A 25,602-nucleotide genomic window follows, 5' to 3' on the forward strand; every position below is an offset into this window, starting at 1 on the left:
CTCATAGATACAAGGACATCCACCTGTACGCACTCAGTTAGACAGTTCCCGCCATCACATAGACAATCCTACCTTTGATGCCCACCACAAATGTGGGCGGAATCACTTCCACTTTGCCCGTGCTGTACACAAACAAATTGCAAGTGCTCACGATTTCGTTTTCGCTACCCCTGACCCGCAACGTGTACTCTCCGGCATCCTCTTCCGTGACTCCCACAAGGTTCAACCAGGCGATGCCGTCCTGCATGGACATCTTGCTCCTCGGCCCGAAGGCGATCGGTTGTTCACCAAAGAACCACTTGGCAGTGGGCTCCGGTCCATCGATGTTCACCATCCACTTGACGTTGCTGCCCGATTTGACGGTGCGGTTGGACAGGAAGTTGCGGAAGTACAAACGCTTCCTTAGATCGGGAGGCGGTGGAACCTCGCGTCTGGAGCTGGTTGGTTCCTCCTCATCCGGCTTGGGCTTCCTGCGGCGCTTCTCGCCACCCTCACCTTCAGCTGCCCCTTCGGCTCCTTCCTCTCCGGCAGCGGGTGCCTCCTCATCGCCGCTCGGACGTGGAGGTCTGCCCTCCCTGGGCGGCGAGATGCGAGGTGCCCTCACACGTGGCTCCACCGTGATCATGTGGACAATCTCGGTCTTGCCCTCGCGATTCTCCGCCTGGCACACGTACTTGCCGCTGTCCGAGGCCTTCGGACGACTGATGAACAGCTCGCAGGTGCCGTCATCGTGGTCCACCTGCTGGTACTTCTCGCTGTTCTCAATCTTGACGCCATCCTTCACCCACGTAACAGCGGGAGTGGGCAGACCGCGCACATGGACGTCCAGCTGCAGCTCGTTGATCTTGCCGTGCATCGTGTCCTTGATGTTGCGCGTGAAAGTGGGTGGAACATCACCTGTGCCAGGATTCTCGTAAACCTCCAGTCGGCATGAGGTGGATGCTTCTCCAGTCTCGTCGCGACCCCAGCATTTATACTCGCCGTTGTCCTCCGCTGTGGCGCTCATGACCTCCAACAGACACAGACCCTCACTGTACCGTCCTCTGATCTTCGGTGAGTTTTGGATCTGCTCGCCGTCCTTGAACCACTTGACCTGCGGCTCCTTGGCCTCCAAGAAGCATGAGATCTTCACCTTTGAGCCCTCAGCCACCACGCGATCTCTCATTGAGGTGCTGAAGTGGATAGCGATGTTCTTCTCGCGACGCTTGCTCGACAAACTGGCGGTATCGGAGGCGTAGTCGGTGGCATAGGCCGAGGAGGCTCCATCGTCCTCCTCCTTTTTGGCACGCCTCTTTGCCTTGCCGTCCTCAGCCTCGGATTCCGGCTCGGCAGCAGGAGCTGCCGGCTTCTTCTCCACCGGCTTCTCCACCTCCTTGGGACGCAACAGGCTCTTGTCCGCATGGAACACACCGTGGATATTTTCGGCAATGTGATGGGATTGACCTTCGAAGAGCACGTAGTGCGAGATCTCCATCTTGCCGGCGCGACTTTCCGCCTTCACAACATATTTGCCGGAGTCCTTGTTATCCGGCCGATCGATGATGAGCTCACAGGTGCCGTCCTGGTGCTCGATGATCTGGAAGCGACCGCCGCTCTGGATTTCAATGCTGTCCTTAAACCACTGGACCGCCGGTGTGGGCTGACCCCTCACAGCTGTCTCCAGGATCAGCTCGTTGGTGTTCAGGTGATAGGTCTCTGAGAGAGAAACACCGAGACTGGTTACATAAAAACATTGCCAAAATAGCATTGCATAATGATTGCAGTCCCTGGCATTGCACAATTGTACACACTGCTAATTATAGATGAATCGATCGATCACGAACACTCATCCGATACCCAATACCCAAATCTTACCTTTCAGAGAGCGAATAAAGACGGGTTGCACATCCGTGTTGACCTTGGTCTCGTAGACATGCAGCATGGCAGAGGTGGTGATCTTGCACGACTCGTTCTGGGCCACGATTGAGTAGGTTCCAGAGTCCTCCACCTTGGCATTGGTGAACTCCAGCACCGCCAAGCTGTCGCGGTTCATGTTGCGAATGTTCGGGCCATACGTTACATTCTGGTCGTCCTTGAACCACTTGATCATGGGCTGGGGACCACCGATGACAGCCTGCAACTTGACCTTGGATCCCTCGGCCACGTACCGATTGGACAGGTTGACCGTGAAGTACAACATCTGCTTGGGCGAAGGATCCGGCATCCGGCTGCGTCGCTCGTAGCCACCATCGCCGCCTTCGGGCTCATCCTCCGTCTTCTTCTTCTTGCCCTTGGCCTTGACCTCGGCTGCCTCTCCTCCTCCTTCCTGCATGGCAATGGCGGACAGGATGCTCGATCGGCGCGAGATGTGGGTGGTGTCGACGACAACCGTGTGGGTGGTCGACTGACTGCCCAGTTTGTTCTTGGCGACGCAAACATAGATTCCGTTGTCATTGATCGTCGGCTTGTTGATGATCAGCTCGCAAATGCCGTCCAAGTGCTCGATCTGAACCACACGATCGTCGAGCACCACGGGTATCTGGTCCTTGGTCCACGAGATCTCAGGGCGGGGGTTGCCGCGCACCTTCGTATCGAGAATCAGATCGTTCTGCGAGGCGTGATACACATCTGAGAACAAAGTCAATCAATCAATTTGGCTATTTTCGTACGCGATCGACCTCAATTTGCAACAAAACACCGAACGTCGGACACACAGAAGTACACGGCTCTTTTTTTTGAGGATCGTGTAACCGATAACACTTGGCCACAGAGCACACACACAGATTTCTATATGGAATGGGGTTGAAATACCTCGCAGTGGTAGGGCGAAAATGGGTTCAGACTCATCCCCATCCGCCTGTGCCTCGTACACCTTGAAGTAGCAGGAGGTCTCGATCTCGCTGAGATCGTTTTTGGCCACACACTTGTAGACACCGGAGTCGGCGGATGTGACACTGCCGACCTCCAGGATGGCCTTGCCCTCCTCGGAGAGATTCTTGATGTTGCCACCAACCACCACCCACTTGTCGTCCTTCATCCAGCGGGTATTGGGCTCGGGTCCAATCACTGTGGCCACAAACTTAATGGTCGATCCCTCGAGGGCCATGCGGTCACGCAGCTGCGTGGCAAAGGCCAGCTTCTGCTTGGCGGGCACCAACCTCTCTGGCGTGGCCTTCACAGGATGCAGGCGCGCCTGCTCCTCCTCCGCCTCGGCCCGCCTCTGGTCGGAGTCTGCCTTCGACCTGAGGGCCTCCTCCATGGCCTTCTTGGCCTGCTTCAAGCTGTCTAGCTGGATATTGTCGCGGGCACGGAAGATGCCGGGCACGTGGTAGTGCAGGTTACGGGCCACCTCGACCGTGTGGTTGATCTGCACCTCGCCACTGGAATTGATGGCTTTCAAGGTGTAGATACCGCCATCCTTGTTGCCCGGCTTATAGATGAGCAACTTGCACACGCCGTGCGCCTCCTCCAGCATGGTGAACTTGTAGCTGGGCTTCACCTGGAAGCAGCCGCGCCACCAGGTGATCACAGGTCGGGGATAGCCCTGCACGCGACACTCGATGGTCAGCTCATCGTCGCGCAGATGGTAGTACTCTGAAATGGGCAAGTTTTAAGCACTTAGGGTGGTCAGCTATCGCGATGCCCGACAAATACCTTTGATATACTGAATGGAGGGGGGTTTGGGTTCGTCCTTGAAAATTTCGTAGATGGTCACAATGCACGACGAGCTCGTCTCGTCGTTCTGGTTCGAGATCACGCACGAATATTCGCCGGAGTCCAAGATGGTGGTGTTAAGCACCTCCAGCACCAGAATGTTATTGTTATTGAGGATGCGATGGCAACCATCGCGCTCCAACTGCTTGCGATTGTGGTACCACTTAGCCGACAGCTCGGGACCATCCACGGCGCAGGCCAGGCGCACACTTTGTCCGCATTCAACGGCTCGGTCGGACAGGAAATTGATGAACTTGGGATTGCGAGCCTGCTCCCGGCGACGCTGCCAGTCGGCATCGCGCTCCTTCTCACTGACCCGCTTGGCCTGGCTATATTTGCGCATCTGCTGCATGAACTCCTCGCCCTCGACGGCGGCAATGCGCTGCCAGCGCTCCTCCTCGTGGGGATCGGGGCGGACAAAGTCGTCGGAGGAGTCGCTGCCGCGACGCTTCTCTTTCTTCTTGGGTTCCTCTTCCTCAGCTTCGATATCGTCTTCAGCGTCTTCCTGTTCCTGATCCTGATCCTGATCCTCGTCACCATATCCGGCCTCAGTGCCATCTTCACCCTCCTCGCCGACGGCAGATGGATCCTCCTCGTCCTCCTCGGCCTCCGCCTCCGCTTCAGCCTCTTCCAGGGCCCTTTGCTCGGCCTCCAGGCGCTCCTGCTCCTCCTTTTCGGCTTGGAGACGCTTCTGGCGCTCCTCAAAGGTCTCGCCCTTGGGCTTGGCCCGCGCTGCTGCCTCCTCGGCGGCCTTGGCAGCTGCCTTTGCCTGCTCCTCCATCTGGAGCACCATCTTGCTCTTCTTTGGAGGCGGCTTGGCCTGCTGCTGCTGTTGCTCGAACATCTTCTTGCTGGCCTTCTGACCGCCGCCGATCTCCAGTTTCAAGGTCAATTTCGGACTGGGTGACTTCTCTTTCTTCTCCTTCTTTTTGGGCGGTGCCTTCTTCTTGCCCTTCTTAACAGGCTCATCGTCGTCCAGGTCAACGCTGTCCTCTCTGTCATCGCCCACATCACCCAAGTCGTCGCCATCTTCGGCTCCGGAAGGACTCATGTCCTTGTCAATGGACTTGCGCTGGGCGCGCGGCTTCCTGGCCTTCTTCTCCTTCTTCTTTGGCTTAACCTCCTCAATGATTTCCTCCTCCTCGACCTCCTCGTATTCCTCCACAACGTAGATAACCTCAACGTTGGACACATCCATTACGGCAGCGCGATCGATCACCGACAAATCGGAAGTTATGTAACGCACGGGCTTTTGCACATCCAACGGCTCGGAAATATCCATGACAAGGGCGCGATCGAAGACGGCGATGTTGCAGGTGGTCTGGCTCTTGATGTCCCTTCCCAGCTCGAACGGAGTCTTCTCCTTCTCCTCGCGCTTCAGGAACGGAGTAATGCTGCGCCATGTCGACGGCGTGGCACTGCGTCGCGTCATGTACAGCGTAAACGGGGTCTGGCTCCGGCCGTGAATGGGCGTGGCACTGCGTCCGCGGAGGCTTCCCGGAGTTGGGGACTTAAGCTTGCGCTTCTTTTGCGTTGGCACCTGCAGGGTATCCTGGGCGGATGCCGCCTCCGGTTCGGCGGAGGCACGTGGCTCGATATCTCCGTTCTCTGTTTCTCCCATTTCGGATCGTTTTCGTACGGTCTCTTTCGGTTTTGGAAGGATATAATTCGTAAATGAGAACCGAAAAGAATATTATCCGTCCGAGTCGTATATGTATGACTGTGAGAATCAATATATATGGCCCGCAACGGTTCGATCGAGAATTTTTAGGACGTGAGACGTCCGTTCGATGCAATAGAAGATTCACGACTGTCACCGAACGTGGTGAAAATTTCGAAAACCCATTCCTTCTCGAATCGATCCTAGTCCCCCAAAATCGATTGTTAATGCTAAAAACAATTTTACGAATTCTGTTTTGTTTGCTGCCGATGTCGCACACACACACACACACGCATGCAACATTGATTGCCAAAATGCGATTCTATTTAAATACCAGGCACTTTTTTAATTGAATGCAGACGGGTAAACGAAATTATATAAGTGTGAGCACTGCATCCATTCGAATTTAATTAGCTATTTTTATGGGGAGATCTATTTAAATGCGATGATAAAGTGCACCGTTTACCTTTATCATTGATCACTTGCCATATTTGCGAACCGAAAGTGCGAAACGATTGGTTAGTCAAGAGGCAAATCATAAAGTACGCGACTTATTCTAGCCTTACGAACTAGTTTCCTATATACTAGCTCTATAATACACGTATATATATACATTTACAGATGCAAATGCAAATGCAAGGTGCATAATGCGAATTCAAAGCAATTTCACAGTAATTAAGTTTGAAACTCGGGCATTGGATCACTAGGTAGATGGGGCACAATTGGCACTTACCTCTAATGTTGCGTGTAAATATGGGCGGAGTGCCAAATTTACTTGAAGGTGCTTCGTATATAGTCACAAGACAGCTAGTTTCGACTTCTCCATTTTGATTGGACGCTATGCATCGGTAAATGCCAGAGTCACCCAGTTCGGCCGATTTGATTTCAAGGCACGACAGTCCGTCGTTCAATGTTCTCCTGTACTTGGCACCATTCTCGATGGGGCAGTTATCCTTGAACCACTGCACATTCATCTCGTGACCCGATAGCCCACAAGTCAGCTTGAGGTCGCTGCCAGACGCCGTGTTTCGGTTGGTTAGTTGGATGTCAACAGTTGGCTTCCGCTTGGCACTTCGCGATTCCTTTCGGTCCTTGTACTCGGAGTCCATGGACTTGAACGTTTGCAGACTAATAGAATCTGCTGTTTGTTCAGCTTCATGCGGCTTTCGTTTTGCAACAAGTAGTTCTTCATCCAGAACAGTTGGTTTCTTTGCTCCAAGTTGATCTGTTTTTTCAGCTTCAAGCTTTACAGGAACAGAAGCGACCATCTGACTCTTTTCATCGTCAGATTTCTCATCTGGTTTTTGCTCCCTTATACCCCGGATCTCATCATCAACTGTTTTCTTTTCCTGTACCGTTGACTTTTTAGATTTAGCCTTTGAGTCCTTAATTTCGAGAGTTTTAATTTCAGCGGCCTTCTCTTCAGATATATTGTCGGAAACAACCTCGGCAACCTCTGTCTTTTCGGGTTCGCTAGCAGATTTCTTCTCCGAGACCTTCGCCTTCTTAGATTTGGATTCAGAGTCCTTAAGTTCCACCTTATGGCTTTCTTCTGCCTTCTCTTCAGATATCTTTTCTGAAACGATTTCGGAAACCTCAGTCGTTTGGGATTCGGACTCCTTCTGTTTTTCTTTCTTTTCATCAAGTTTCTCTTTATCGATTGATTTCTTCTCCAAACCCTTAGCTTTCTTAGTTTTAGCTGCAGAGTTCCTGACCTCCTCCTTTTGGCTTTCTTCTGCTTTCTCTTCAGTAATCTTTTCGGACACCTCAGCCTTTTGGGTTTTATCATCTATAGCGGACTGCTCCTGTTTTTCTTTCTTTCCATCCAGTTTCTCTTTTTCGATGGAGTTCTTCTCCAAAACCTTCGCTATCTTAGGTTTGGCTTCAGAGTCCTTGACCTCCTCCTTTTGGCTTTCTTCTGACTTCTCTTCAGTAATCTTTTCGGAAACAATTTCGGACACCTGAGCCTTTTGGGATTGCTTATCAATAGCAGACTCCGTTTGTGTGTTTTTCTTTTCATCCAGTTTCTCATCTTCAATTGATTTCTTCTCCAAAACCTTTGCTTTCTTAGGTTTGGCTTCAGAGTCCTTGACCTCCTTCTTTTGGCTTTCTTCTGACTTCTCTTCAGTTATCTTTTCGGAAACAATTTCGGACACCTGAGCCTTTTGGGATTGTTTATCAATAGCAGACTCCGTTTGTGTTTCTTTCTTTTCATCCAGTTTCTCTTCTTCGATTGATTTCTTCTCCAAAACCTTTGCTTTCTTAGGTTTGGCTTCAGAGTCCTTGACCTCCTCCTTTTGGCTTTCTTCTGACTTCTCTTCAGTAATCTTTTCGGAAACAATTTCGGACACCTGAGCCTTTTGGGATTGTTTATCAATAGCAGACTCCGTTTGTGTTTCTTTCTTTTCATCCAGTTTCTCTTCTTCGATTGATTTCTTCTCCAAAACCTTTGCTTTCTTAGGTTTGGCTTCAGAGTCCTTGACCTCCTTCTTTTGGCTTTCTTCTGACTTTTCTTCAGTTATCTTTTCGGAAACAATTTCGGACACCTGAGCCTTTTGGGATTGTTTATCAATAGCAGACTCCGTTTGTGTTTCTTTCTTTTCATCCAGTTTCTCTTCTTCGATTGATTTCTTCTCCAAAACCTTTGCTTTCTTGACCTCCGCCTTTTGGCTTTCTTCTGACTTCTCTTCAGTAATCTTTTCGGAAGCAATTTCGGACACCTGAGCCTTTTGGGATTGTTTATCAATAGCGGACTCCTCCTGTTTTATTTTCTTTGCATCCAGTTTCTCTTCTTCGATTGATTTCTTCTCCAAAACTTTTGCTTTCTTAGACTTGGCTTCAGAGTCCTTGACCTCCTTCTTTTGGCTTTCTTCTGCCTTCTCTTCAGTAATCTTTTCGGAAACAATTTCGGACACCTGAGCCTTTTGGGATTGTTTATCAATAGCAGACTCCTCCTGTTTTTCTTTCTTTTCATCCAGTTTCTCTTCTTCGATTGATTTTTTCTCCAAAACCTTTGTTTTCTTAGGCTTGGCTTCAGAGTCCTTGACCTCCTTCTTTTGGCATTCTTCTGCCTTCTCTTCCGTAATCTTTTCGGAAACAATTTGGGACACCTGAACCTTTTGGGATTGTTTATCAATAGCAGACTCCGTTTGTGTTTCTTTCTTTTCATCCAGTTTCCCATCTTCGATTGATTTCTTCTCCAAAACCTTTGCTTTCTTAGGTTTGGCTTCAGAGTCATTGACCTGCTCCTTTTCGCTTTCTTCTGCCTTCTCTTCAGTAATCTTTTCGGAAACAATTTCGGACACCTGAGCCTTTTGGGATTGTTTATCAATAGCAGACTCCGTTTGTGTTTCTTTCTTTTCATCCAGTTTCTCTTCTTCGATTGATTTCTTCTCCAAAACCTTTGATTTCTTAGGTTTGGCTTCAGAGTCCTTGACCTCCTCCTTTTGGCTTTCTTCTGACTTCTCTTCAGTAATCTTTTCGGAAACAATTTCGGACCCCTGAGCCTTTTGGGAATTGTCTGCCTCTGCGTCTAACTCGCCTTGCAACTTTTGATCATGTTTTTCAGTCAATTGTTTAAGTTCTTCAATAATAGTTAAAATATTTTGCGAAACAACTTTAATCTTTCCACTTATTACAGCCGTTAATAGTGGTTCCTCTTTTTTCTCAATATAGTCATAGTCGCTGAGCAAGATTGTTTTAATGTTCTCAATTTTTGGTTTTAAAATTTCCGTCTGCTCATCTAAGAAGTCATCAAGAATTACGAAAATATCCATTAAACTCTGTTGCAAACTAATCATTTTTTCCGATGACTTATCAACATGTGTTTCTGATTGAATTTTTAAGGCAACTCTCTCCAAATTTAAAAGTTTGGGGATTAATAAGGACGGTTTGGTAAACATATTACAGTCGTCAATTAGTTTAATAGTTGCTTTTGTTAAAATCACATTGGTTTTAATTTCCTTAAGGTAATTGTGTTTTACTTTCTCGGCTGCTTCAACGGAGGCTTCGCACAGCGATTCAATAAATGATTCGAAGAGCTCTTTATCTGTTATATCTTTTTCTGTTTTTCCGTAGTAGGTGTGAACTATATGGTCCCTTAATTTTAATAAAAGTTTTGCCACCCCTACAGTATCTTCAAGGCAATTGACAATTTCATAACTTTCTGTCAAGATGTCATCGCAACTAGAGCCTACGGCTTGGGATAATGCTGTGAGCCTTTCGTTCAATGTCTTTATAATATCTTCTCTAGATTTTCCCCCGTGATCAAGTTGCTTTTGTGCACAAGCCTTCAGTTCTTTTTCTTCCAAGGTAAGCTTATCCAAGGCTTCGGCTGTCTTTGATTTAACTTCAGTGTCCTTTACTTCAGGTTTCTTGGGTTCCTCAATCTTTTCTTCACGTATCTTTTCAGCCACGACCTCAGATACTTCTGGTTTCTGGGACTTCTGTTCGACAGCCTGATCAGCTTGCTTTTGTGCACTAGTCTCTAGTTGCTTTTCTTCCAGGGCTTGTTTATCCAAGGCTTCTGCTTTCTCTGATTTAACTTCAGTGTCCTTTACTTCAGGTTTCTTGGGTTCCTCAATCTTTTCTTCAGATATCTTCTCAGCTACGACCTCAGATACTTCTGGTTTCTGGGACTTCTGTTCGACAGCCTGATCAGCTTGCTTTTGTGCACTACTCTCAAGTTGCTTTTCTTCCAGGGCTTGTTTATCCAAGACTTCGGCTTTTTCTGATTTAACTTCAGTGTCCTTTACTTCAGGTTTCTTGGGTTCCTCAATCTTTTCTTCAGATATCTTCTCAGCTACGACCTCAGATACTTCTGGTTTCTGGGACTTCTGTTCGACAGCCTGATCAGCTTGCTTTTGTGCACTACTCTCAAGTTGCTTTTCTTCCAGGGCTTGTTTATCCAAGACTCCGGCTTTTTCTGATTTAACTTCAGTGTCCTTTACTTCAGGTTTCTTGGGCTCCTCAATCTTTTCTTCAGATATCTTCTCAGCTACGACCTCAGATACTTCTGGTTTCTGGGACTTCTGTTCGACAGCCTGATCAGCTTGCTTTTGTGCACTACTCTCAAGTTGCTTTTCTTCCAGGGCTTGTTTATCCAAGGCTTCGGCTTTTTCTGATTTAACTTCAGTGTCCTTTACTTCAGGTTTCTTGGGTTCCTCAATCTTTTCTTCAGATATCTTCTCAGCTACGACCTCAGATACTTCTGGTTTCTGGGACTTCTGTTCGACAGCCTGATCAGCTTGCTTTTGTGCACTACTCTCAAGTTGCTTTTCTTCCAGGGCTTGTTTATCCAGGCTCTGCTTTTCTGATTTAACTTCAGTGTCCTTTACTTCAGGTTTCTTGGGTTCCTCAATCTTTTCTTCAGATATCTTCTCAGCTACGACCTCAGATACTTCTGGTTTCTGGGACTTCTGTTCGACAGCCTGATCAGCTTGCTTTTGAGCACTACTCTCTAGTTGCTTTTCTTCCAGGGCTTGTTTATCCAAGGCTTCTGCTTTCTCTGATTTAACTTCAGTGTCCTTTACTTCAGGTTTCTTGGGTTCCTCAATCTTTTCTTCAGATATCTTCTCAGCTACGACCTCAGATACTTCTGGTTTCTGCAGCTCCTGTTCGACATCCTGATCAGCTTGCTTTTGTGCACTACTCTCAAGTTGCTTTTCTTCCAGGGCTTGTTTATCCAAGGCTTCGGCTTTTTCTGATTTAACTTCAGTGTCCTTTACTTCAGGTTTCTTGGGTTCCTCAATCTTTTCTTCAGATATCTTCTCAGCTACGAGCTCAGATACTTCTGGTTTCTGGGACTTCTGTTCGACAGCCTGATCAGCTTGCTTTTGTGCACTACTCTCAAGTTGCTTTTCTTCCAGGGCTTGTTTATCCAAGGCTTCGGCTTTCTCTGATTTAACTTCAGTGTCCTTTACTTCAGGTTTCTTGGGTTCCTCAATCTTTTCTTCAGATATCTTCTCAGCTACGACCTCAGATACTTCTGGTTTCTGGGACTTCAGTTCGACAGCCTGACCAGCTTGCTTTTGTGCACTACTCTCAAGTTGCTTTTCTTCCAGGACTTGTTTATCCAAGACTCCGGCTTTTTCTAATTTAACTTCAGTGTCCTTTACTTCAGGTTTCTTGGGTTCCTCAATCTTTTCTTCAGATATCTTCTCAGCTACGACCTCAGATACTTCTGGTTTCTGGGACTTCTGTTCGACAGCCTGATCAGCTTGCTTTTGTGCACTACTCTCAAGTTGCTTTTCTTCCAGGGCTTGTTTATCCAAGGCTTCGGCTTTCTCTGATTTAACTTCAGTGTCCTTTACTTCAGGTTTCTTGGGTTCCTCAATCTTTTCTTCAGATATCTTCTCAGCTACGACCTCAGATACTTCTGGTTTCTGGGACTTCTGTTCGACATCCTGATCAGCCTGCTTTTGTATACTTTTCTCTAGTTGCTTTTCTCCAGGGCTTGTTTATCCAAGGCTTCTGCTTTCTCTGATTTAACTTCAGTGTCCTTTACTTCTGGTTTCTTTGGTTCCTCAATCTTTTCTTCAGATATCTTCTTAGCTACGACCTCAGATACTTCTGGTTTCTGGACTTCTGTTCGACAGCCTGATCAGCTTGCTTTTGTGCACTACTCTCAAGTTGCTTTTCTTCCAGGGCTTGTTTATCCAAGGCTTCTGCTTTCTCTGATTTAACTTCAGTGTCCTTTACTTCAGGTTTCTTGGGTTCCTCAATCTTTTCTTCAGATATCTTCTCAGCTACGACCTCAAATACTTCTGGTTTCTGCAGCTTTTGTTCGACAACCTGATCAGCTTGCTTTTGAGCACTACTCTCTAGTTGCTTTTCTTCCAGGGCTTGTTTATCCAAGGCTTCGGCTTTCTCTGATTCAACTTCAGTGTCCTTTACTTCAGGTTTCTTGGGTTCCTCAATCTTTTCTTCAGATATCTTCTCAGCTACGACCTCAGATACTTCTGGTTTCTGGGACTTCTGTTCGACAGCCTGATCAGCCTGCTTTTGTGTACTTTTCTCTAGTTGCTTTTCCTCCAGGGCTTGTTTATTCAAGGCTTCTGCTTTCTCTGATTTAACGTCAGTGTCCTTTACTTCTGGTTTCTTTGGTTCCTCAATATTTTTTTCAGATATCTTCTCAGCTACGACCTCAGATACTTCTGGTTTCTGCAGCTTCTGCTCGGCAGCCTGATCAGCCTGCTTTTGTGCACTTTTCTCTAGTTGCTTTTCTTCCAGGGCGTGTTTATCCAAGGCTTCTGTTTTCTCTGATTTAACTTCAGTGTCCTTTACTTCAGGTTTCTTGGGTTCCTCAATCTTTTCTTCAGATATTTTCTCAGCTACGACCTCAGATACTTCTGGTTTCTGGGACTTCTGTTCGACATCCTGATCTGCTTGCTTTTGTGCACTAGTCTCTAGTTGCTTTTCTTCCAGGGCTTGTTTATCCAAGGCTTCTGCTTTCTCTGATTTAACTTCAGTGTCCTTTACTTCAGGTTTCTTGGGTTCCTCAATCTTTTCTTCAGATATCTTCTCAGCTACGACCTCAGATACTTCTGGTTTCTGGGACTTCTGTTCGACATCCTGATCAGCCTGCTTTTGTGCACTTTTCTCTAGTTGCTTTTCTTCCAGGGCTTGTTTATCCAAGGCTTCTGCTTTCTCTGATTTAACTTCAGTGTCCTTTACTTCAGGTTTCTTGGGTTCCTCAATCTTTTCTTCAGATATCTTCTCAGCTACGACCTCAGATACTTCTGGTTTCTGGGACTTCTGTTCGACATCCTGATCTGTTTGCTTTTGTGCACTAGTCTCTAGTTGCTTTTCTTCCAGGGCTTGTTTATCCAAGGCTTCTGCTTTCTCTGATTCAACTTCAGTGTCCGTTACTTCGATTGAATGGTCAACAACATCTTCAGTTTCTGATTTTTTGATATCTCCTGCTGCATCCTTATTTTTGTGTTGACTTTCAATAATTTGCTTGAAATCTTCACAAATACTAAGAATCTTTTCAGTAATGAATTGAATTTTTCCATTAACCACAGCAGAGTGAAGTTGCCCATCTTTTTTCTCAATGTAATCATATTCACTCAGCAGTATTTTTTTAATTTCTTCTATTTTCGGATTTATTTTTTCCGTTCTTTCATCTAGAAGGTCATCAAATATGATGAATATGTCCATTAAATTCTGTTGCAAGCTAATCATTTCTTTCGATGACTTATCAATATGTTTGATCGACTGAGTTTTTTCTGAAAGTTTTTCAAGATTTACCAGTTTAGGAACTAGCAGAGACGGCTTTGTGAACATGTTGCTATCGTCAATAAGTTGAATTGCCGCTTTTGACAAAATAATGTTGGTTTTAATTTCTTTAATGTAGGTTTGAATTACGTGCTCAGTGGCTTCTGGACAGGCTTCGAAGAGGGATTCAATAAGTTCTTCAACAAGTTCCTTCTCGGTCTGCTCCTCTGTTGGCTTGCCATCATAGGTGTGAACAATGTGCTCTCTTAACTTGAATATTGACTTTGAAACTTTTTCGATATTATCAATATTATCAAGAATATCCTGGCATTCTGTCATGATTGTTTTAACTGCTTCATTTTGCACAGCATTGTTAGAAGATTGCGATAATTTTTCGGTTAGGGCTTTCAAAATAGTTTCAGATGATGCCTTTTGAGGCACAACTTTAGTTGGTTCTACCTCGGCATCACCCTCTTTTTCCAATTTCTGTTTACTCTCTTGTTGTTTTTCTTGTTCAGATATTATATCTGCTTTCTGATCGTCTTTCTGAGTAGCGAACTCATTTTGTTGCTTTGATTCTGCTTCAATCTCCTTCTTGGTTTCATCAACAGTTTTCTGAGGTACTTCTGGTTGAGTGTCGGGTTGTTTGTAAGAACCCAGTTGTTGATCGGATTCCAAAATTTTGGGTCTTTTAGCCTCGGGTTCAACGTCTTCCTGGCTTCCTGATCCCTCTTTAATATCTATGTCAGTTTCCAAGGCTGATTCAGGTGAGGAGACATCCGATTGACTTTGAAGTTCGGCATGAGACACGTTCAGTTTGTTAAGTTTTTCCTGAAGATTACTGATCTGCAGCTGCAGTGCATCTATGAGGGCAAACTGCTTGGTGGTTATCTGAGTGAGTTGGGGTTGAGAAAGGATTTCATTCTCGATTTGCGCAAGAGTTTCCTCTAGTTCAGCGATTTCATCCGTATATTTATCTATCAAAAGATTATATATCGGGCTATGGGATCGAAGTCCTTTCAAGATTTCGGCAAGGAACGCTTTTCCGGACGAAACATTTTCAATTATTATGCCTATATCGATTGGCACTGTGGGCTCAACATGAATTTCAGACAATGCCTTCAATTCCGCAGTAATAGAATCCATTTCCTGCAACAGTTCTATGACACGAATTGTATTGTCATTGCCCTCAATAAAATCAAAGACAGCCACTAAGCTGCTTTGGGTCTTCAAAAGGCCACCTAAGACTTCGTTACTAATCTGCTCGCTGACATCGTTGATACCTCGAAAAGCAGCCATTAGACTAGTCTGCAGCTGAACAACAACCGAAGATGATTTGTCGACATCTACGGTGGGCTGAGCGGCCACAGCTCCAATGGAACTTACTAGACTTTCAATAGGTTGCTTTAGAGTTTTTAATTTTTGATAATCCACAGCTTCTGGGCGCTCACAGTAGGCAACAAAGTTTGCGAATGCCTTTTCGATTTTGGCGAACATTTCCTCGGCCAACTGAGTTTCTAGAATTGGTAACGAGAGCAGTATGTCTTCAAAGGCACTCTCTACGTTCTCCAAGGAGTCCACCAACCCAGACTCATAGGTGTGCACCAAGCACTCCTTCAATCTGAACATGGTGCGTGCTATTTCCGCTTGGGCCAAAACGGTTTCCTGTTGAACGGTATCAGTGACAAGGGCAATCTGTATGTTCTCCAGATCTGACTTCAGTTGCTCCATTATTTTGCCAACTTGCTGAAGCTCTTTATTGGCATCCGTCTGGGTGACTTCCAGACAGGCTTCTAGTTGCTTGATGCCGCTGGCAACACCTTGTTGTATATCGAATACATCCACTTGTGGCTCTTCCTCCACGACGGCTACTTCCTGGATGTGATCTGATACTGTTTGCTGATGGCCACAGCTCTTAAGTTCAGAGATATCTCCCTGCGTTGAAATATCAGTGACATTTTCCAGGAGTTGCACATCAATCTGCTCGCAGTACTGCCTCACGTCGTGTAATGGAGTGGCCAAGGTCTTGAGCTTGGACAGTTCCAGATCAGTAAAACTCTCGACGCCACTGTGGGCCATGCACTCCTCCACCTGAAGAACACAGCGCTCCAAGCTGCAGAGCGCCTCGGCGAATGTTCCCTGTTGACTGGCCTCTGACATGGAATGAGCCGCTTCCACCAGGTGGGTTTCCTGAACCACTGCCAAGCTACTTTGCAGCTCTTGCATCTTAACGAGGGCTGCCTGTACCTGCTGAGCAGCTGGTCCCGATAGCGAAACCACGTCAGGATCTTCAGAATGCGAGAGAACCGATGTGATTCCCTGGTTCAAGTCCGACAGTAAAACATCAACAGTCGATGGTTTCTCTGGACTTGCGGGCACACCCGCATCCGGATCAGTGGGCAAAGACTCTGCGGCTGACTTAAGCACTGACACATCATCCAAGGTGGATAAGTCCTCCATTGAAGCTCTCGGGGGCTTCAAGTTTTGGAGCACATGAATCAGACTGGAGAGCGGACTGGCAATGGAAAGTTTCTCATCCATTGTTTCCTTTTGTTGGCCAACAATGTCGCCAAACTGATTCAGTGCATTAATGAATTCACTCTCAGTCAAGGATTCGGGAGTGTGTAGGGCTTTAGCCAAGTCAGCAAAACTTTTGCCACACTCGAAAAGAATTCTAGTTGTGTTGGCCTCGTTGACGTCGAGTGTTGTCTCTGCCTCGCTGAATGTCGCCAGTCCTTTAGCAATTTGCAGGATGCGCAGAAGGTACACTTGGGCTTCGTTTGAGGAGGTCTTCACTCGCTCGGAAGCCTTGGGGCTTTCGCTTATTTTGTTCAACGCTTCCTGCAGGGTTTCTATGTTGGCAACTGCTTCCTCCAAGGACACCTTAGTCTCCAGCACTTTGCGCAGGGCACTAAAGGATTTGTCCTGCTGCTGCGACGCTTGCTCCTCATCCTGTTGAATCTCTTGCTGCAGAATCTTAAACTCGTGCTCTTCTATATCGATGACCACGTTGCGGATGAGGCTGCGTATATTGTCCAGCGTCTGGAGAGCCTGCTGGTCGGGTTCCCGAGCGACCAGCAAACGTTGGTGACCCTTTTGGGTGTTCTCCTGCAACATACTCAGTGGTTCAATCAGGTCGGCTAAGGAACCGGTCATATTCTTGACCTCTGTCTGACGGATGCAGTAGTTTAGCTCGTCGACGGGTCGCTTTAGTCTGTCCAGCAATTCTACATGATGTCCGGTAATTTCCCTTTCCAAAATCGAGCCTATTAAAGCTGACAGTTCATCCTTTAGGTTCAGCAAGCGAATCTTAACGTTAGGGGAGAGTCGGGCAGAGATCCTCTCGATGTTGGTCTCAAAATGTAAGACAGCCTGGGCAAATGATTGTAATAGTTTCTGGGTATCAGCCACACCCAAAACTGGATCCGATCGCAGTTCCTCCTGAGGCACATGATCCTGACCACCTTCCAGTTCTTGTCCCAGCTGCGCGAGGCCGTTTTGAATCTCCTGCAAGGGGGGCACCATCGATTCCACAGTGCTAACTGTCAGCATTCCACCCTCCACACTGCCTGATTTTTCGCTAAGGATTACTTCTAGGCCCTTTTTGAGCTCGAAAAGAGGTGGCGTAACAATATCCAGAATGGCCATGTTTATTTTCTGCTCAATTGACTCGGATCCCGCGAGGGACTCCGTCTTATCTTCAATGGACTGCAGTGTGCTTTGTAGCTGCTTAATCGGCTCCACAATGCTCTCGAGCACCTTCTGGTGCACCTTCTTGTAGATCTGCTCCTCGGACTGCTCCAGCGATAGTTCCATTTCGACGCGCTCCAGAGCTTCCTGGATCTTTGCCACCGGTTGGCAAATCTCCTTCAGAGCGCTTGCTTCGCTGGGCAGGTTGGCCTCCGAAATGGTGGCAAAGGACACGGAATCGGGTACTTCTTGCATTTTTTCAACCGTTTCCGAGAAATGCTTTGCTGCCTCCAGTTCTTGAGCCTCCTGCAGAAGAGCCTGCGACTTAATCGTGCCCTGCGTGATCTCTAATCCCTGTTGGATGTCATCGGCAGTCAGTTCGATTTGGGCCCTTAGACACTCCGATTCAAACTTCCTGCTAACGATTTTCAGCTCCTCCAGTGCTCTCTTCATCTGCTCGGCCACGCTGTCAATGATGCAGACACTGGTGCGTTGGATGAGCGTGGCTCCAGTCTCGTCGATCTCCACGCACTTTTCAATCACCTGGAGGCCCAAGTGCAATCGACGGATGTCCTCATCCATCGATTGAATGAGGGCGTCGATTTGAGTCTCACCAGAGTACACCCTTAATTTCGATTCGATTTGCTTGATGGGATCGATTATATTGCGGATGATGGCTATGCTCTGATCCGCTGCCGACGGGGTCATCATCATGGTGGACTGTTCCATCACCTCATTCTCGACGGCACTCAAATGATTGTCAATAACCTTCAGCAACTTTGCGAGCGGAACGAGGGCAATCAGATTTTTATTAATCTCATTCTCATCGGTAACAGCCTTTGCATGGGAGGATGGAGTTACCATCAATCCGTCGCCCACTGCACCCGAAATATCCTGCAGGCGAGCATCATCCTCAGTGGTCTTGGAGGAATCGGTGTCTGTGGGTTTTTTCGACTTCTTACGCTTTGGCGGTGCCACGGAATCTTTGTCCTTCTCCGGACTACTTTGTGCACCAGAGGCGGCCTTTGTTGATGCGGACATCTGGGCGCTGGCAAAGGTTTGCAAATCGGATGTCTCCTCCTCACCTTGACTGCCTGAGGCGGAGGCTTTGGATAAACTGAAGAACTCATCTGTTTCCGTGGGCTTGGACTTCTTTCGCTTTCGAATTGGAGCCGATAGCGATAGTTCCTCCTCCATTTTGTCAAAGGACTGCTGAACATATTCCTCAGTCTCTTTGTCCATTCGGTCTTCTCTTCCCGAAGAGCCGTGTACCGTGATCTCGTTTATGGAAATGTCATCCATATCCGCCTCAGTTCGCATATCGTCCTCGACTGTGAAATATTCTGGTGAAATGTCGATGACCACCGCTTCCATCAGAAGCTTTCCCGATTGCGAGGTCTCCTTGACGAAGCGCAGAGGTGGCAGTTCGACGATGTTGTGCTCAGTAACATGCTCCGAGATTTGATCGGCATACATTTCCACAATCTTCAGAGCTTCCTCCTCCGTAAGATCGGGAGTCTCGTAGAGTGAAACCGATACCTCCTTGCCGTCGAAGGAAAAGGACACGTCGCCCTTTTCATCGATGGTTATGTCACCCACTGGCGTCTCGTACAGCTGAGAGGTGCGCTCCTCCTGGATGGTGGACAGGGAGTAATTCCTCTGCAGCTCGTTCTCGTGCAGTTGCTCGCTCTTCTGCTGCTGGCTTCTTTGGGCATCCTCGAAGCCCAGCAGCGAGGCCGAACTGGCAACGATACCCATGCAGTTCCTCGCCTCGCACGTGTAAGTGCCCAGGCAGCAGGTGCCATCCTGTCCAGAGATAATCCGGTGAATGTCGCCCGGCTTCAGCTCCACCCCATCCTTGTACCACTTGAGAGCGGGCTGCGGAACACCGATGACCTTGCACTCCAGATTCACGGCTCCCTCCTCAGTGAGCACAGCACGCAGGCATTCCAGGAAGCGCGGCTTCTTGTAGTGCCGCGGGATCTGCAGCTTCAGGAAGCAGGAGGTGATGCTGGTGCCGAAGTCGTTCACGGCCACGCACTTCCACTCCGCTTGATCCACAAACTCCACGGACTTTATGTCCAGCAGCCAGTCTTCGTTTTCACCCCGATAATGGTTATATCTTTCGTTCGGATCAATGGGCAGCTCGTCGCGGAACCAGGAGAGTATTGGATCCGGAGTGGCCTTCACCACCACCTTGAACTGAAAGGGTTCGTTGATCTTAGCATCCGTGCTTTTCAGTCCAGTTAGAAACTTTGGCGCTTGGTTCTGATTTTGTTCGGTGAACACCAGACGCTCCTCCTCGGTCAGTTGGTTCTGAATGTCCTCCACGGTGAGGACGGCAGTGCTGCTGGTTTCTCCCATACAATTGCGCGCAATGCAGCAGTAGGTGCCCAATGAGTTGGTGCCCGTCAGCTGGTAGACATCACCTGGTTTCAGCTCGTGACCATCCTTGAACCACTTGAGAATGGGCGTGGGAAAGCCCACCACCTTGCACTCGAAGGACACCAGTCCCTCCTCGGTGAGCACGGCGCGCAGGCTCTCCATGAACCTGGGCTTGCGATAGTTCCTGGGTACTAAAAATACATATGATTTAATAACGGTATGGTATTGTTATATAGGATCAATCCAATCCAATCCACTCACTGTCCATGGCAACGGAACACGTTGAAATGCCCTTACTGCCATCGAAGCTGGTCACCACGCATTTCCATTCGCCGGCATCGCAGGACTCCGATGGCTTCACCTCGATCATGTAGACGCCCAGGCCGTCCTCGATCAGCTTGTACCGCTCGGCGGTCTCCACCCGACCGCTCGCATTGTACCAGCAGACGCTCTTCGGCCACGGCGGCACCACCACTGCGGAATGGAGGAAAGATCAGGTGTGAGATCATCTGAGATCATGTAAACAATCTGCTCGAGCGCCGATCTCTGCCTTCTCGTTTTATGTATTCCTGTTTTTCGCCTTTATTATTTTTCTTCTCTCTGGCGGGCAATTAGCGGTTTTGTTTTGATCGCAAATGTTGATGACCCACCTCAACATTCGAGGCATTCCGAATCGTGCGATCGAGTTCAAGTTTCTAGAGCACGATCTAAAAACAACAAGCGCCGGCGAGAATTGGACCAATTTCGCCAGCACGCCCAAGTGCCCGAGAGAAGATAAACAAAAATACGTTGGCTGGGTGCCAGCAGGAGATCTCCGCCGATCCACTAGACTCCGAGTGCTCACCTTGACAGCCGAGAATGATGGTCTCCCCAATGAGCAGGCTCATGTCTCGCAGTTCGTTCGTGAATATCGGAGGCGGAGCATTGCTTGCCACGCTGTGGAAAGATGAAAACATTCGTACAACTTGAGAATACCACTTAATGGTCTTTAAAATAACCCATCAATATTAATTAATATTTAAAATGCAAGATAAATGTTCATTAGAACGATCGAAAAAATGTATCTTACTCTGAAAGTCAACAGTGCGTATGAGTAATGAAATAGTTACTCACCTGTCCGCTGGCTTGAGGGATCCCTCGCGACTTCCGCGTCCCACCACATGCACCTTGGAGCTGGAGTAGGTGACGCCCATGCAGTTGCGCGCCTCGCATGTGTACGTGCCCAGTGACGTGGGGTCATCTGCGTTGGCGGTCAGGGCGAAGATGTCGCCAGCCTTGATCTCCTTGGAGTCCTTGAACCAGCGCAATTGGGGCGTGGGCACACCCACCACCTTGCACTCCAACGAGACGGTTCCCTGCTCCGTGAGCACTGCGCGCAGTTCCTCCACGAACTCGGGGGTTTTGTAGGCCTTCGGCACCAAGACATTCAGATTACCCAGGCAGGAGTTGCGTCCGCCAAAGTTCTCCGCCATGAGCATCCACTGACCGCCGTCGTCCAGCGTCACGGGACTAATCTCCAAGTAGTGGAAGGTGCCCTCACTGACCTCCGTGATGCGGTCGTTTGCGCACACTCTCCGGTCATTTCTGTACCAGGTGAGCTAGAATAAAAGGTATAATTCAAAAGTAATTATTTAAAATGCAATTTTATATAGGTTCCTTAAACAGGCAGTTCTAAACTACTTATATAACCTAATTGGCAACCTAATGGAATTCTAGCTCACCTTAAGATCTGTTGAGCTGCGTATTTCGGTTAGGAGGCGTGTCCGGGTGCCCACTTTGATGGACAGGTCGGGCAGGCGGCGCAGGAACACCGGCGGATCGTCGCCCGTGGATCTGTCCTCCACGATGAGCTCCACGTGCCTGCGCACCACATCCTGGCTCTTCGTCCGGGCGAACAGCGTGTAGTGGCCGGCGTCCTCCCGCTGCACATGCTCCACGGCCAGCTGGACGGCATTGCTGGTTGCCGTGATGCGGAAGCGGTCGGAGTTCTCAATGGGAATCTCACCTCGGCTCCTGCAAGTACAGCAGGATTAGGATTAGATCGCCCAAAAGGGCGCCCACATAAAGCTCGATAAAGAACACTCGAATCCCTATGGAAACCAATCTGGGTAATAGATCACCTTTTCCTGTAGACCGACGAGGCCGAGGAGAGTGTGCCGTTGAGTTGCTTGTGCTCGTTGCACTGGCAGCATTTGGAACATCCGTTGCCCATGGCGTTGTGTTATGTTTTCTTCAATTTAAAACCGATACTGCAATCGGTTGCACTTAAAAGCAGATTTCACTAATATTTGTTTCGATTACTTATACTCGTTTGAATTTACTATAATTTCCAATTTACGCCCCACGGAATGTTAAACTCATTTCATTTTCAGATGCTCCACCTTTTGTTTTATATAAATAACCGTTCTGTTTCGGAAAATAAAAAGCGGCAAAGTGGATACTTTTAATTTAAAAAATCAAAGCTAATATACCATTTTAGCATACACTCATTAATCTACCACCTGTCAGTGGCGACACACCAAGAATATGTATTTCAACATTCCAATATATATTAATTAGAAGATCACCACAAACGTTTCACTGTTTTTGAAAGCGTTTTTTAATTAACTCAGCTCGCACGTGCAAACATTTTGCTGCTCGAGAGTTATTTGTTTATGTGCCGCACTAATAAACTAATAAACCAATAAACCGAAACAAACAATATTCAGAATTATGCGAAAGCGAAAATTGACAAAAGTATTTTCGAATGTTTATAAATAAATGCTTGAACTTGCTTAGCTATTTCAATAGACTAAAACCGAAAAGCCGAAAACCGCGCACTGCAATAATTCAAACGGTAGCTAGAAAACAACGCGATTGCCAATTTATTTTTGGGATGCGTGTGTTTTTGATGTTGAGCGCTAATAACTTGTTGTTTCGCTGTCGTTTTTGCCCGAGATCGAGAATTTTCAAATTGTTTCTTGTTTCCTTTGTGTAGCCCAGTATCGGTTTTATTTATTTTGTCTGTTGCTCTCGCTCGGATATTGCCAAACATCTGAACCGATCCAATCCGATCCGATCGCACTCCCCACCTATGTAGGCATTATGTAATTTTCGTTTTCGTTTTGAGAAAAACTATTTTCAACACTTTTAGGGCATTAAATGGAAACGTTTTGACGCACATCGCCGACATTCCTTGCACGGCCCCCCGCCCCAAAAGAAAACCCCCAAAAACAACGAAATCCAAGGCAGACGAAAGTTCCGCGGACGCGACAGCCAGCGATTTGTTAATGCGGCTATAATTAGACGGTCGTTACAGAACTTTGCCAGCGGATTCGCCACCTCCAAGCTACCGGGTGCCACATCCCTCAGGAATGCTCGCGCCAAACTGATTGATTTCGATATGCAGGTGATTTATTGCGTATACGCCGCATGCACACCCCCGAATTCCACGAACCAGTACGTATACGCAGTGGTGTATATATAGAATAGCAATTTCGTATAGCACCGCCGCCGCTGCTACAATTCTTAATGTCCGCCCGCTGGGCAACGGATATGTTAATGCGCCGATCGTCGATGTGGAACTGGCCGCTCAAGAGTTTGTGTGTGGGCCCATGGCGGAATAGTCAGAGCAAGAACCGAAAACTGGGAACCTAAAGATCTAATGCTAGTGCTCTTTGGTGGCGCAGACGTCGGTGGATCTGTGCTCTCGGTCTGCTCAATTGAGCACATCGGTCTCCTTGGCGCAGAAGTCATATGTTAATGCGCAAATTTTTGGCATTATGCACAGCAGACCGGGCGGAGCAAGGACGGTGATTCACACGCTCGGTGATTGCACAGGTAAGCCAAGGAAAATATATATATTTTCACTCGACACATTTATGACTTACCACTCGAATTTGAAGGGCAGCAGTTCGGGCTCATCCTCTTCGGCGCAGTCGATCTTCACGAAGAACGTGGCCCGTTCGTTGGGGATGCAGCGGATTAGGGAACTGGAGTTCTCGCTGAACGTGATGCGAGGCGGTGGTCGGTGGCCAGTCTCGGGCACCCCATCCTCGCCAGGAGGCTCTGCAAAGTGGGCAACACGGCGCGTTAATTATATGCATGACTAATCGCTTTATAAGTTACGATGCCGCAGGAAACAGTCCGCCAAACAAATAATCATAAATATTTGCGAAATGTCAAGAATGGCCCCGCATCCACGGGTAGACATGAGCACACATAGTTATGCCGGCAGGGAAAGCACTTTATAGTGAATTCGCATTCAGAATACCCTACTCAGATTTAATATGAAATCCACTGCCGTACAATCATAATTAACTCAACATTCCTTTATTTTTGGCACTAAAAACAATTATCTTAATGTATTTCAAATGTATTATAAGTTATAAAATTATTATCTAAAGTTATACTTATAATTATTTTAGTTGCTGATTTTAATCAAGTGACGTATAAGTTTAAATTATGATATTAAGTAGTTCTGTTTGTATAAATAAAAGTTTCCTCCGCCTCAAAATTTGAGAATAATTCATCTTTTTGTTTTAAATTTATAATAATTCGTTGTTGCAAACTAGTTTTGAAAAATAATAATAACACTATATTGTGTACCATTTCATTCATAAACTACTACTAAACTAATCCTTCTAAACAAACACAAATATCCAAAAATTCTAAACTCATATATCAACACTTGCTGATTATAAATTGAAATATAATAAACACTATAATTCCTGAATCAATAAAGTTTGTGTTTACACTGAAAAGCTCGTTTGTCCCGTGCACATCGGCCATACCCTGCACAAACATCGAGTATTCGGAATATTCACTAAAAATAGTTCCAAATATTATTCATACGCGCCAGCACTCACTATTTGCCAGCATGTCGAATCTTTCTGCTTGGGAAACCGTAATCAAATGTGATTCGCAAATAGTATACAGGCAATTGGGAACGACTCGGTCCTCGCCGGGATGCGGACGCGATAATGACACTCGACCAGCGCATATTCCAACGTACAATTATGAAAATTTCTCATACACAATTCACAATTACGTAACCGCACTGTGGCCGTACAAAAAGCCGATGAAGAAGGGGAAAACGGAGACGGAGCCCGTGGCTGGCCATAAAAATACATGGCCCCACAAATAGCCATTAAGTACTCTGTGTTCGGATCCGGGAACCGGGAGCAGAAAAAAAGGAGAATCTCACTCACTTTCCCGGCGCCGGGCCACCAAGAACTGGGCACTTGGACGGATGATGCTTACCCGCGGCATTGGCTGCTGGCGATCTCTCCATGCTCGGGTCTCAGGTCTCAGGTCTCACTATATAATTAGCCGAAACCGGGCCACTTTGGCATGGGACTTGCAGGACTTGCTGTGTAGGATTAGGGCGCAGTATTGTTGGATGGGTATTTTCGACGCGGCATTAACCGAAAGCGATTTCTTTTTATTTATATTTAGAATGCGCCGCACACAAACGATGGTAAAAATTTGAATTTTTCCGTTTCCGATTCACTGAAATGAAATTTTCCGCTGGTAATTACGCGTATTCGTCGGGCACAATGGATCGGAAAATGTGTAATTAGGATATATTCACATTTTCGGCCTGTGGCATTATTTCAAACGGCTGGTGCTGGTGCAGCGCATATACACGTATTCCTCTTTCAATTCCAATTTGAAATCCACCAGACACACTCGCACATCCACACTCACACTTTGGGAACACAGTGATGTTCTATCTTTCTATATATAAACAATATGTACAACACAGCATCGGCGTTCGAATGGCGCACACCACGTCCAGCAGACACCTCCTGGATCTCCGATCGTTTTTCTCAGACTGAACCGAACTGAATTCAGCAGACAGATCAGCAGCAGCAGTAGCCTCGCCTGTCCATGTCGGATAATTTTGGCTGCCCCGAGAAAGAGCAAGTTCTCCTGAGGAAGATCAGAGATGCCGCGCATGTCTTTTGGTTCGGAGA

The 25,602-nt window shown here is 47.2% G+C and overlaps 3 protein-coding genes across 12 annotated transcripts in view; all 3 read right to left on the bottom strand.

Annotated features, from left to right (window-relative positions):
• The window catches only part of LOC122614890 (myosin light chain kinase, smooth muscle-like), a 26,708-nt gene extending 16,073 nt beyond the window's left edge, over positions 1–10,635 (bottom strand). For 3 of the 9 annotated variants that reach the window (XM_043789602.1, XM_043789601.1, XM_043789609.1), the window contains exon 1: positions 6,087–10,635. In XM_043789602.1, coding sequence (XP_043645537.1) covers positions 6,087–9,255 — 3,169 coding nt within the window. In that variant the 5' untranslated portion in view covers positions 9,256–10,635. Of the gene's footprint in view, positions 1–72; positions 1,696–1,854; positions 2,608–2,790; positions 3,574–3,633; positions 5,490–6,086 lie in introns of those variants that run through there. The other 6 variants (XR_006325771.1, XM_043789605.1, XM_043789607.1 and 3 more) reach the window with 5 other exon arrangements.
• On the bottom strand, positions 9,546–11,793 carry LOC122614465 (triadin-like; the record flags this gene model as incomplete). The annotated part of the gene is made up of 2 exons (XM_043789029.1): positions 9,546–9,571; positions 9,639–11,793. Coding segments are annotated over 2 exons (2,181 nt in total), but the record flags the coding sequence as incomplete, so codon positions are not given.
• Positions 11,793–25,452, bottom strand: LOC122614891. 2 transcript variants are annotated; one of them, XM_043789612.1, is made up of 8 exons: positions 25,334–25,452; positions 24,887–25,135; positions 23,515–23,692; positions 21,367–21,658; positions 20,759–21,243; positions 20,490–20,581; positions 19,907–20,119; positions 11,793–19,836 (listed from the first exon to the last, which is right to left on the bottom strand). In XM_043789612.1, the coding sequence occupies exons 2-8, from the start codon at positions 24,915–24,917 to the stop codon at positions 11,906–11,908; spliced, it is 9,222 nt and encodes a 3,073-aa protein (XP_043645547.1). In that variant the 5' UTR covers positions 24,918–25,135; positions 25,334–25,452; the 3' UTR covers positions 11,793–11,905. The 2 variants fall into 2 exon arrangements, with proteins under 2 accessions (XP_043645547.1, XP_043645548.1); XM_043789613.1 differs by lacking the exons at positions 23,515–23,692; positions 24,887–25,135; positions 25,334–25,452 and adding exons at positions 21,766–22,051; positions 23,082–23,200.
• Positions 25,453–25,602: the final 150 nt, after the last annotated feature.

Source organism: Drosophila teissieri, chromosome 2R (genome assembly GCF_016746235.2).
Source record: "Drosophila teissieri strain GT53w chromosome 2R, Prin_Dtei_1.1, whole genome shotgun sequence".
In the NCBI taxonomy this organism is placed as follows: domain Eukaryota; kingdom Metazoa; phylum Arthropoda; class Insecta; order Diptera; family Drosophilidae; genus Drosophila; species Drosophila teissieri.

Coding starts and splice junctions, on each gene's coding strand:
- LOC122614891 (XM_043789612.1), bottom strand. CDS start 24,917: ATGGAGAGATCGCCAGCAGCCAATGCCGCGG. Junction 21,659..23,514: donor CTGCCCTTCAAATTCGAGTG/GTAAGTCATAAA, acceptor CTGTACTTGCAG/GAGCCGAGGTGAGATTCCCA. Junction 20,120..20,489: donor CATCATTCTCGGCTGTCAAG/GTGAGCACTCGG, acceptor TCCATTCCGCAG/TGGTGGTGCCGCCGTGGCCG.